Raw genomic sequence first — 12687 nt, 5'->3', positions numbered from 1 at the left:
ATTGTTCCTTAGCAGCACCTTCCTATTTATGTTCTGTACAGCACAAACTAATCACACCCATTGCTCTAGAGGAAGGAGGCAAACGCTTAATAAAAACAATAGACAGAAATTGCAGTCGTATCCGCTCTGAACGGGGTTAACTACCCTCGCATGTGGATTGTAAGGATGTGGAGCTTGTGTTGCTTTGCTCTTCTAAGCGGGTGCTCTGTAGTGAGTCCAAACTGCTGAATTCCAGTGTGATGTCACAACGCTCAGCCTTCCCTAAATTCATGTTCCCTGCAACCACCCTCTTCCCTTCTTTCCACACCTCCTCAATTGTTCCCATAAACCGAGTGACAAAGTCCCAAGTGCTACCACAGAACTCCAGACAGGGTGTGATGAGGACTGTCCTGTAGCCTAGAGGCACATTTACCTGAACCTCACCCAACGCTAGAAGCCTACAAGGTAAGAAGGTGTTTGCACTGAAGACTTAATCAATTGTTACTGGCCGAGAATCTAAATTCTGGCAGCTGCTTTTTTTTTTTTTAAAAAAAAAAAAAAACACTATTACTCCAAGTATTTTTTATTTCCCTTGAAACCCCACTTCACTTTACTTGGGCAAACAATACATCCAAAAGTTAGTGTTTTTCTGTGCTGCACTCGTCCATAAGTCTAAAATTTACTAACACTCTCATATCCAGATATCTTAAATACAAATGACAGCTGTTACGTGGAGAAGGGTGAAGCTTTTCTTTTATTATGCGATTTTTATACATGCACATACATTTTAATACATGTTAATTATCAAGTATCCTGGAAATGCCACGTTTCTTCATAAGATGCTTCAGGAGATGGCTAATAATGTATCACTAGGGTTACAGGAACTTCAGCCAACACAGAAGGCATCTATATAGCACAATACTCTTAGCTTTAAGGATTAATTTAATGGTCTTACGTTTCTCAAGGATTTGTCTCAAAAGGTGTCGTTCACAGAGAGCAACGGTTACTGTAACTATTTTTCTTCACATTGTTGTATGGCTAAAATATCAACTGTTCTGGAGGCATGTTTGTCTTCAGCTTTAACGTAACAGAACACAAATGGCAAGGAAGGAAAAATCTAAATTAGACTGTAGAAATGATTTTTTGCATGATAGGATGGATCTATTGTTACAAAGAAATTAGCCACAACACAGTCATCACGTGGCCATGTCACAATATTGAAGCCTACACCTGTATGTGAGCTTAGCATTCTGTATTAAAAACTATAAGTTACTTATAGACAAATTCAGACAAATATAGACATTAGGCAGAGTCAGACAAATTTGTGTAGAGGTTAGGAAGCAGAAAAACAAATATGGGAAGCCAGCTTCATATTTTATTAGGAGCCCGAATAAGGTGCACCCTTAGAGATCAAGGTAAAATCTAAAAATCTAGAAACCACGTATTTGGGATTAGTAGAGCTACATTAAATCTCTATATTTATACATTATACAACATAGCAAGAGTACAAAAATTTGAGGATGTAAAATGAAATCTCTCTCTAGTATGTCTTCGTCAGGGTAAGGTTCTGGGAGGTAGTTAAACGTGTGAGGAAAATTATTGGAGCCAGCTTGATCCATCATTACTTTAGGAGTACGTGTAAAAATGCCAACACCTTCCCAAGTGAGCGTGGCATTCTTGGCTGCTTCTGTAATTAAGGGCTAATCTAACTAATCCCATTGTTTACCAGCCGTAATATCAAAAATCAGCCCAAGGCTTAACATGAACAAGTCATGCAGCGCAACAAAGGCACAAACAGTATTATTTTTAAACTTGGCACACGTGTTTTTCCATGGGTGACCTTTTCCAAAAATCCCCAACTATCTCTTATGTACGCGTGAGGTTTTAGAGAAGGCTATGCGAATGCGGACAAGGTAAATCCAGGCTATGCTATGTCATCTTTGGAAAGAATTTGAAAATGAAAAATGGCGGGATTAGGATAAGTGTGCGTGTGTGTGTGTGTGTGTGTGTGTGTGTGCAGGGGGTTCTGACAGGCTTGAGCTGGCATTACATAGAGCAGCCACGATGTCTGCATGGTATCTGCAGCATGGAATTCCTTCATACTAAAAGTCACAATGAAGGCTTAATCTGCCAGTTAACACATAGCAGGTGGAATAAAATACATTATTGTTAAGCATTTCTTAGTTCTCTTTATAGACATTTCCTATCAATGTTCATATGAAATTATCAACAACCTATAGGAACCAAAAGTTTCCTTGGGTAGAACATTTATGCAAAATACAGGGACTTGGATATTACAGTTTTCTCTCTTTTTTTGGAACGAGGATGCCACGGCTCCTAATATTTTACTGCTGATATCTGGCATTAAGTTCTTATATTGACCTGGATGGAAGCACCCCATCCTGGCTCATAAAAATTGCACATCCATGGCTATAGCTAGGCTCAAAATGCTGCAACCACACAAAAAAGCTATGAGTGTTTACATGTCAAAGGCAATAGAGAAATATTCCATTTGGTTGCTATGGTGATTGCACCACCACTGTTGCTGGGACAAACAATTAAGTCTTATTTCTGTTGGAAAAAATATTGCTGCAGTAATAACTATATCGCCACAGTGCGATGATAGGACTGCGCCGTCTGAAAAGACTGTGCTCGCATGTTCCCCTATACTTCACAAAGCTCTGGTTTATGTCTCTTCCAGAGAATCCAGCTGAGAGCAGTAACAGGAACGCTGCAGTGCCCAGACTAATAGTGTGTCTTGTTTTAACCTAATATGGGCTACAAGATGAGGTATATTACAACACTGCTTTTAGGGCAATGTGGAGAACTTGGGCAAAATATTATGCACATGTCCAGAAAGGACATCAGCTCTTAGTTCTAGTAAAGCAGAGTACATGGACACGAAGCAAGAAGAGCAGGAGGTCTATTTTACGAGATTAAATAAAATCAGGCTATTACAGAATAAAATGAACAAAAAAAAACTAATACTTAAATTATTTTTAAAAAAACTACACTGTTCCCATAATCTACACAAATATTTGAAAATTGTGACAGCACAAGGCTGCGTCGAGACTGGTGTGCCAGGTAATTGCATTCAAATGTGACTTCACACGGCCAGGGCACAAGCATGCGTTCCAGATTCCAGTGCCAGAAACGACATGGCTTGGTGACAGGTTCATTTTGGTATAAAATAAACCTAACCAAAAAAAAAGTAGATGTTTAAGAGCCCTCAACATTTTTTCGCATATTTAAAGGGACATTGTTTCTGCGCCCCGGTGAATTCACAAACAGGTCTTCTATATTTGACTGGCAAACCAGTTGAGTTCAAGCCCTTGTTCTGTGTTCTTCACTGAAGATGTCACCTTAGTAAACATTTTTTCTTCTGTTTCATTCAATGTGTTGCCAATCCAAACTCATCCTGATTAACAGCTAGCTAGGGGTTTTGAGATGCTGATGAAAGCTCAAAATTGTTTTTATTTTTAAATATTACCCCCCCCCTCCATATATGCCTTGAAATGGAACAGGGCTGCTTTAGGAGACATGTTGATGTTGGAGTATGCTGAGTGTATCTTTAAGTCATATTGTTAAAATGTGAGATATCCCTTTTACCTAACGAGATTTTTATTTCTTTGACTGGGCACATCTCTATTAAACAAACACCTAGTTTGCATGACTCACTTGCACTATGTTTTTTTCTCTTTCTAACTCTCCACTCTCCTGCTCACCCAGCTCCACTCCAAGGATCTCTAAAGTCAGGCAGAAGACTCTGTCATTTCCTTTCACTCCGCACGGACACCACTGTCTTCTCTTTCTGCACTTCTTCTATAACCTGCACCTTTCTGTTCTTCTGTAACCATGGAGAAGGTCCAGCACATAACACGCTCGGCCATGAGGAGGGCCTCAAACATTGAGGTCAACCCACAGACCCGTCAAAATCTTCAGGAGCTCTTTGTCAATTTCTCATTAATTCTCATATGCCTGCTTCTTATTTGTATCATTGTGATGCTCCTCTGATGGAATCCATGGAACATCACAGCACAAAAAGACAGACTTTACAAAGCCCGTAGGAGAAGGTCTCCATGCTATTCATACCGCTGTAAAGATGTGACATTCTGTTTATCAGCTTGCACAATGGGTAGTCTATCAGCTTTGTATATCCTGCATGACCGCTAAGGGGCTTCATTTATACATGTGAAATGCATTTATGCAATTGCCCAAGGGAGACAAAAAAGATGTTGCTTTTCCAGCCAGTTAACCCTGAGTTGGGGCAGTTGAGGACAGCCAGATTTTATTCATGAATGCAGGTATAATACAAAGTAGCATCTGTTATGCACAGCTCTGTGATATTAGTTATTGCTTATGTATGAGGTGATCATATTCATGGTATGAGGAAAAAAATAAAAGCATTTTCACTCACAGGCACATTGGCAATTATCACTGGTATTCAGCAGAATTCAGTTCTTTACGATTTCAGAATAAACCCTTCTTTCAACGCGTCTTGGATTGCAACAGAATGTGATACAAACCTGGAAGGCTAAACCTAATAATAAGCCTGTCAATAGGAACTGACCACACTCCCCTTTACATCCCCCAACAGGCTGTAGGTATGACAATTGAGTGGGACAAAGGGTTAGGGTTGCCACCTTGTCCATACTTCAACTGGATATTCCCAGAAAAAAAAAAAAAAAAAAAAGGATGATACGTCCCAGGTGGTAGATTTACCTCTTTCCTGGGTGTGGCCAGGTAGACTTTGGACAAGTGACAATTTGCCACACTTAGCAGTACCCTAGAAAGCAACTAAGTGCATGTGGAGAAAGACAACCTCCAGCATGGGTGAGAGAGAGGAGATGTGTGGGACAGTTAAGCATCGGTATCAAGATGTAGAGATCAGCTATGGTCTGGTCATTGCCAGTTTTCCTCTTTCCATTACCTCCCCCCCCTTTCTCTTCTCAGTTTTTTTGTTTTGTTTTCTTTTGCTACTCGCTCCCTTTATCTCCTCTTCCTCTTCTTTGGCCTCTAGCGTCTTTTCTTTTTTCCATCTTGCTGCTTCTCTCTCTTCTCCTGACTATCCCTCTTGTCTCTCCGTTTATATTTTCTCTCCTCTCTCTCTCTCCCTAACCAAACATTTTAGCTGTCACTGATAATGCCAAACACAAACCCAATCTAAAAAAGTTATATAGAAATAAGTGGTGCTGCAGTGTAAAAATAAATAAAAGGTTTAGGTTTTTGTGTGCAATTTGAAGCCAAAACTAAACGATTAGCGCTTGCAATACAAATAGAGGAAGAGATCAGGTGCATGCTTGCTGGGTTATTGAGAGATGGGCCATACTAAGCACCTTAGCATTAGTAAAAATATAACATTTTTAGGTGAAACGTTACACTTTTATATGTACTTTTATATAGTTTGGGATGTTAATATGTTCTGTGCCAGGCCAATTTAGGATACAAGTAATTTCAACAAAGCAAAAAGGTTCAACATTAATGTCAACATCAAGTCACGTTATCAAAGTTAAGATCTGAAAAGAAGCAATGCCCTGAAGGATTCAAAGCCAATAAAGTTATACTAGAGAGGGCTTTTTTGCCATTAGTGGGTGAACCATCAAGCAGAGCTATACCCATAAGTAAATTATTATTTGTGGAACATATTTTAGTAACATTTGGAACTACAGATTTAGAACTTTCCATGGGATATCAATCACGATATAAGGTAGGACCTTATAGAATCTATCATAGACCTAGGATCTATCATAACCTAAAAAGATCAAAGTAAAGTGTTTGCCTAAACAGGATTATGGGAAAAATACAATCTACAAAAACTCCTACAAATCAAAATCACCCAAAAATGCACATTTAAGTCACATGATAGACATACCGTATTGGCCCGAATATAGGCCGCACTTTTTTCCCCCACTTTAAGTCTTTAAAGTCGGGGTGCGGCCTATATTCGGGGTCTAGCGCCCGACGCCCGGGACATGCAGTCCCGGGCGCCGGGCAGGCAGCGGGGTTAGGATACAGATCCCCCGCAGCGGTGCAGGGGACCTGTATCCTACTGTCTGATACGCTCAGACAGCCTCCCGTGCCAGCACTTCCCACGGGGGGGGGGGGAGTACCGGCACGGGAGGTTGTCTAGGCGCATCACACGGACGTTCATCGGCAGCGGCGATGCGCCGTTGCCGGTGAACGTGCGCACGATGCATTCTAACCCCCCCGACTTACCAGGGCAGACTCCCGGGTGTCTTGCAGGGCCGGCGGAAGACATCTACGCAATACGCGTATACAACTTCCGGTGCCGGCACTTCCGCTGAGTGCCGGTACCGGGAGTTGTATACACGATGTGCATAGATGTCCCCCTCCGGCACCAAACTTTTAGGGTGCGGCCTATATACGGGGGCGGCCTATATCCGAGCCAATACGGTATATGGCAAAGTTACCTAATGGTGGTGACAGGCAGGACATATTCAACACTCTATGCTCATCTACAAAGTATATGAAACAGAACAATGATGCCCTTTTCCCCCCAATATTGTGGATACACTATTCTGGAAGAACCTTGTCACTTTAGCTTTAGATAGGACCTAGAAAATAAATATCACATAGTACACTTAAGCCGACCATGACAGTTGGTACTTAATTGCCACGCAATCAAAAAATTTAAATTGTGCTTCACCAAGCATGTCAAACAAAGCTCCAAGTGTTAATTTGAAGGGGGGGGGGGAAGCCTAACATCTCTTGGTTTAGCCAATTTTACACATTTATCAAAAGCTAGTCTTCTTGTTTATACATAGCTGGACACTTCAAGCTATTACAGACTTATTATGATTAGTCGGGATTATTCTTCTGGTATAGAGTTCCCAGTTTAAAAGTTCACTATTTCATAATATTGTCATGTTACCATAACAACTCACTTAAGAAGCCATCCAAAGAACAGTAAGAGCTATAAAAGCCATCTTTCTACATTTCTTCAGTATATTCTTGCAGTCATTCCAAGTATTGGTGGTCTAATAATTTATGGGCAAACGAACCAAGGAAGGCTTCTAAGTTGGTCCGCTTTGAAAAGAAATCGTGAGGGTTCGCAGAATAAGAGAGAGTTCCAAGCTGATAAGCATTTTCTAAAATAGATCTACTTATGCTTTATAATTTTACAAAACACCAACAGTTTTCTCTACAGCTCTATGAAACGGGTTTATAAAAAGTGTTTCTATGCTGAAGGTGGTGACCTTCCAACCCTGATCTCTACAGATTTTAGAGCACATGTGAACCAGAAGACATCTTAAGTTTAACACATTTTGCAGGTTGTTACACCAGGTGTGTACACAAACGCCCCTTGATGAGGTACATATTTTCCAGATGGAGACAGACCTACACCACGAAACCCAAAGATCTGTTTATCTCATACAATAAACTAATTAGATTATACATGAATTAAAAAAAAAAAAAGGTATAAATGCTCTCTAACAAACACACAAACGGTACTAATAGCAGAACAAAGAAAACTGTAGAAAACTGTTAAGGAAAATGTTTTGCTGTACAATGAAAATCGAACTGTATGTATATATTTTATTATAGATACAAAGGAGGGGACAAAAGGATCACAAAAATATCCACCCCAGTCTTGGATTAAACGAGGAAGAACGTTGGAAACAATGGATCTTGCTAACAACAGAGGACTGAACCTAATGCTTAACTTTATGCTCATCGTGATGGTTCTCCTACTTATGTTCATTCTCGTGAAGCTTCTGTGAGATCATAAGAACGTTCTCAACTTCCTTGTTAAGGGTTCTAAATCATCATGACGTCAAATCAAAACCACCAAGATTCCCGCAATCCCTTTGTGACTTAAGGGAAACGTTGACATTATCCACGGATCGCTGGTTTCTACTCAGACAGACGTAACAATGGAAGCAACTGCTACTAACCAATACGAGGAACCTTCAGAAACACCGCGCAGTTAGGAGACCCGAGACATTTCTCATGTCTAGTTTCTTTAAATATCTTAGACGTTCGTAGTACCTTCTAATGAATTATTCCACTTGTAACTTGTTCATAAGCAAAACGTAGAGCAAAATCATGCACTATTAATGATATCAATACTACTGTCTAGCATTTGGAGCTGCACACAGAGACGGAAAATGTACTTATCTGGAATACAACACAGCTATCCTGCAGAAAGAATGGCAACGGACTTTCAAGCAACCTTTTCCTTACTGAATGGATGAAAAGCTGAAATACGTCACCACAAGATCTAGGCTGCTTTGTTCTATACATGTTAAACCAGCGGTAACACTGCAGAGACCAGCCAGCCTGATAACAAAGCTAACAGCATTAGCGGACCATTAAAATACACAAGTCCGAAGCACGTATACCCACTCTGCACTGCACAAACTCTATACTTTAGAGGCAATTTTTCTTAGTAAATTAGCTCCTTTTTTCGGTTTGCTTTATTGAATACTGAACACACATATGCCTTAATACTAATATATTAACATAGTTACTGAAACAGAAGTACTTAAAGGGGCAGTGAGTGCAAAATACACTTGTAAGCAGAAAGTATAAAACACTTTTTTTTTTACATATATATTTTTACACGTATTTTGCAGTCCATTTTTTTTAGTTCCCCCTATAATCACCTAACATAAGAGCTATTTGCTAATATTCCTAGCTCAACTGTATATGTGAAAAAAATACCCCCAAAAGTTTGGAGAAACTGTAACATACATAAAGATCTGACTACATACTTTTTTTGTTGGTAATTTCCATTTTTGTGCTTGCTGACATGACAAATATGAAAATGATAGATATTAACATCACCATTCTAAGCAAATACAGCGGTAATGGGTGAGCATAGGTTGCGGTGTATCCATTAAGAATAAAGAAGTAAAATGTTTTACAACCGCTGTACCTGTATGAGGTAAAATGTATTTATTAACCGTTCTGATGAATTATTAAACATCTTGTCTGTACATCCCCACTAAACACAAGTGTAAATTTATTGGCTCCGGGCTATTTTTGGCACTTTACTATTCAAAAGCCTCACATATAAATATATACACATATATATATACACACACACACACACACACACACACACATACATACATACATATATATATACACACACATATAAGACACTGCATTGATACAGGAATAGCCAATATAAAATATGACATCATAAAGCATCATAAATTTGGAGATATTGAGGATATACCGGCCTCACCAATACCCCAAAAATCTTAGGATCCTTCAAACGCCTCGCAAACTAAAGGGGGTAACGTCGGGACGGGAAAACATTGCTGGGAGAATTTAGTACCCTGTATGACGAGCATAAAGTAAAAATCCTGTACCTACCCGCTTATAGACCCAGTTTATGCATAAAAAGCGTTTGCAGTGCAAAGCTTTAGTGGTCGCCATAGCAACACTGAGCCTCTTGTCTGGACAATTACACTGGTTGCTATGGTAACAGCACTTCGCAAGAATAGCTTGGAAAGACTTACTAAAGCACTGATTTCATGTAACCCCAAATAAAAATAAGAAAACATGGTATGCCGTAAACAGCATAAACATACACACTGAAATTATTTGGGCCATAAATGGGGTCTATTCAGAAGGTAATCCTATTACACTAATCCTAATAAATAGGCTGAAATGCAACTAAGCAGGATAATACAGGAAGGGAAACTATTTTGTCTGCAGGAGACCAACAACAGGCACATTAAGGGCACAGACGATGGCGCCCCCTATAGGTGAAATGGGATCATCACAGCTTTTACACATGAAAAAGAGAAATTATAATCCTTAATCAATACCTTCATTTATACCGACTATGTATTAACATACATCTCATTGTATAAGGAATAGATCTGTATGTAATCACACTTACACTCGTACAATTAATCTTAAATAAGGGTCCATGTGTATGGACGCCACTCATCTCTATGCCTAGAACTCCCTCCTTAATCTCGTTTCTGTAAATCCAAATATAATACTGGAGTTATACGTACTATATGCTCATTGTACAGCGTGGCAGAATATGATGGAGCTATATCAATAAATAATAATATTCAGGCATTAATCCCTTCCCCCGTTGCATCATTGCTGGCATCCAGAACATGGATTTCTACAGAATAAAGGCTCACAGATATGGCCGTTATCCTAAAAAATTAACCTTGAAGTGGGGTTTAACTTTTTTAACCATTTGAGAGGAGGGAAGAGAATGTTGGTTTTTCATATCCAAGTCAGCTTTTTGTATAAATAAATAAATAAAAAATGTCAGTATGTCGACAAAAGGTATAATATACATTTATTGGTCATTTACACAAATGAATTTCTATGTCAGCTGAGGCTGAAACTCCCTGAAGAGCATAAAACTGGCTCATATTTATGAAGAGCCAAAACATACCATAGCGTAAAACGTCTTCACATCTCCGCATTATTCAAAGGGTTAATCTCTCTAAAGAAAGAGCAGCTGTATTTGTAAATTGGCATAACACAATCTCCGGCTCTCTCGTGGGTTGGCAGGTCACTCATATCGACTAATTTATTCAGCATTTGACCCAACTCCTGGATCAGGGCACTGAGTAAGAATGAAAAGAATTCCATCTGCGTAGTTAGAACATTAAGGGTGGCCACCGGCGGCCATGACATGAAATCTCTAGCGAGCAGCTCATCTGAACAAAACAGACCCATCTGGAGAAGAAAAATGCATCTCGTATCAGTTCTAACCATGCCAAGAATAGATTACGTGTTGGAGACTGGGAGTAAAATAATAACTAAACTTCACGCTCCATTATTATTCTGTACTTCTCATTTCTTTATGCGGATTGGCCAGTGTTGAGAAGGAACGCCAAAAAAACAAAGAAGAAAGGACTTGCCTTATATACGTACCTAGGAACTTCCTAAATGAGCTGACCCTTAGACATTAACCTTACCTTGTTATTATTTACACTTATTTGAGTCATCTGCATTCAAGCAGGGATAACAACCATACCATACCATACTGGTAGAAAAAGCATCAGCTGGGAGTTTATAGTAGTGTGGAATAGGAAGAAGTCAGTTCCAGATAGAGAATCTGCCCCATCACCCTGAGATTAGGGCAAAAACTCTGAGGCACTGTCAAAGCCTGAGACTTCCCAGATATGCTTATATATGCAAACAAAACAAACTGTTTTTGGGAAGAAGGACCTATATAATAAAACTGGCATTGATATTATTATTACTACTACTACCACCCCCAAACATACGGTCAGCTACACAATGTAACGCCTTTCCTGTGATGTCACTGTGTGAAGGGCAGCAGGATCTTCATCATCGCTAGAGACTACTCTGTGACGTCATACGTGCTGCAGCATTGTATTCTAGAATAATAAACTCCAGGTGGTAGCAAGACACTTAGTATATGGCCAATACATATCATGGTAAACTGAAGATCATATGAGGCAGAGCACAAATTTGAAGCATCCAACTAAATATATAAATGGTTTCTCTGAAATGTACCCCAAAATTGCTTTATTTATCCCACATCACGCAACCAATAGAAGGCAACCAAAACATCTAAATATAAAATAAGAGCTGTAACTCAATCCATTAAAAAAATATATATTTTCCAATAATTCATTAGTGAGTACTCAAGATGCACCGTGCCAGATAATTTGCATCCTGTGGCACTCACGAATACTATCATTGGGGGAATCTTGCCATTGTCACAGTGTAACATTGGATCTTAAACAGTAATATCATTCAGAACTTCAAATAAAAGCAAATTGTAGAAGCCATCATAAGCACTTTAATGAACCGTGTGCACAGGCATGTAAAGAGCTGCCATTGATGTCAATGGGGACACTTTCCTGTCGCTGACTGCGTCAAGCACTCAGTGGCAAGGATTGTCAGATAGATAGTCAGTATCATGGAGGAGGGTAGCTGCAGCAGCAGCAGAACTGCCTCTTCGGTGTCAGGTAAATGCTTTATCTTTTTTTTCCTTTTGGGAGAATGCATATTAAAGTATTCAAGCATGCATCAAGTATTTTAATATGTAGTCTTGTTTAGAGAGGGTGTCATGGACAATAGACTGTCCCCCTAAAATGACAAGCATGAGTAATTGAAGTTAACACTTTTTTTAATTTTGAAAACACCAAACTGGCATCTGTACATGTAATGCAGACACCAATGGCTACACACTGTTTCTGAGAAAAGATCTTGCACTTCTACAATCACACCACAAGATGGCAGCATACATCAACTTATCACTGGCCTACCTGATCTGTATCCTGGCGGAGATGATCCATTGGCTGCCAAGCTGAAAAACCACACATTTCCTCGGCTGCCCTGCGCTCTGGGGAATTAGCGTGGAGTTGATCTGTAAGCCACATCTGAGTCCTCACAGAAGACTGAAGCGGCACTACACCCTGATATCCAAAGTGGTTAAATTTCTGTCCATAAACATCGCTAACCAGAGGTGGTTTACTTTCAGGTAAGGCACTATAGGTCATGTCCAAAGTATGTCTCCTGCTGGATGCAGCAGAGCTAGGGAAGTCACGACTGCTGCAGCTATCAAACTTATATTTACAATCAATGCCTGAGAGTGGTTTCTTGTCCATATCTTTATCGTCCAGCTTGAGAGCCTCAAAGCTATGATGAAGACAGGCTGGCCTGTGGCCACGGGGCTGCTGTGACATAGCACTGTCTCTGCCCACACGTTCAAGGCTATGTCTGGAA

General features: G+C 39.8%; 2 protein-coding genes across 3 annotated transcripts in view; one reads left to right on the top strand and one right to left on the bottom strand.

The window, feature by feature from the left end:
* The window catches only part of CEP85L (centrosomal protein 85 like), a 48285-nt gene extending 35606 nt beyond the window's left edge, over positions 1-12679 (bottom strand). The window contains exon 1 of the mRNA XM_053458933.1: positions 12228-12679. Within this exon, the coding sequence (XP_053314908.1) occupies positions 12228-12647 (420 nt within the window). The 5' untranslated portion in view covers positions 12648-12679. The remainder of the gene's footprint in view (positions 1-12227) is intronic.
* PLN (phospholamban) lies at positions 296-8136 on the top strand. Of its 2 annotated transcripts, none has more exons than XR_008351029.1 (2): positions 296-444; positions 7546-8136. XR_008351029.1 is itself a non-coding variant. In XM_053458938.1 (2 exons), the coding sequence occupies exon 2, from the start codon at positions 3835-3837 to the stop codon at positions 3991-3993; it is 159 nt and encodes a 52-aa protein (XP_053314913.1). In that variant the 5' UTR covers positions 296-444; positions 3709-3834; the 3' UTR covers positions 3994-4475. The 2 variants fall into 2 exon arrangements, 1 of the variants encoding a protein (XP_053314913.1); XM_053458938.1 differs by lacking the exon at positions 7546-8136 and adding an exon at positions 3709-4475.
* Positions 12680-12687: the final 8 nt, after the last annotated feature.

Source organism: Spea bombifrons, chromosome 3 (genome assembly GCF_027358695.1).
Source record: "Spea bombifrons isolate aSpeBom1 chromosome 3, aSpeBom1.2.pri, whole genome shotgun sequence".
In the NCBI taxonomy this organism is placed as follows: domain Eukaryota; kingdom Metazoa; phylum Chordata; class Amphibia; order Anura; family Pelobatidae; genus Spea; species Spea bombifrons.
This window is presented reverse-complemented; position numbering and strand designations above follow the sequence as displayed.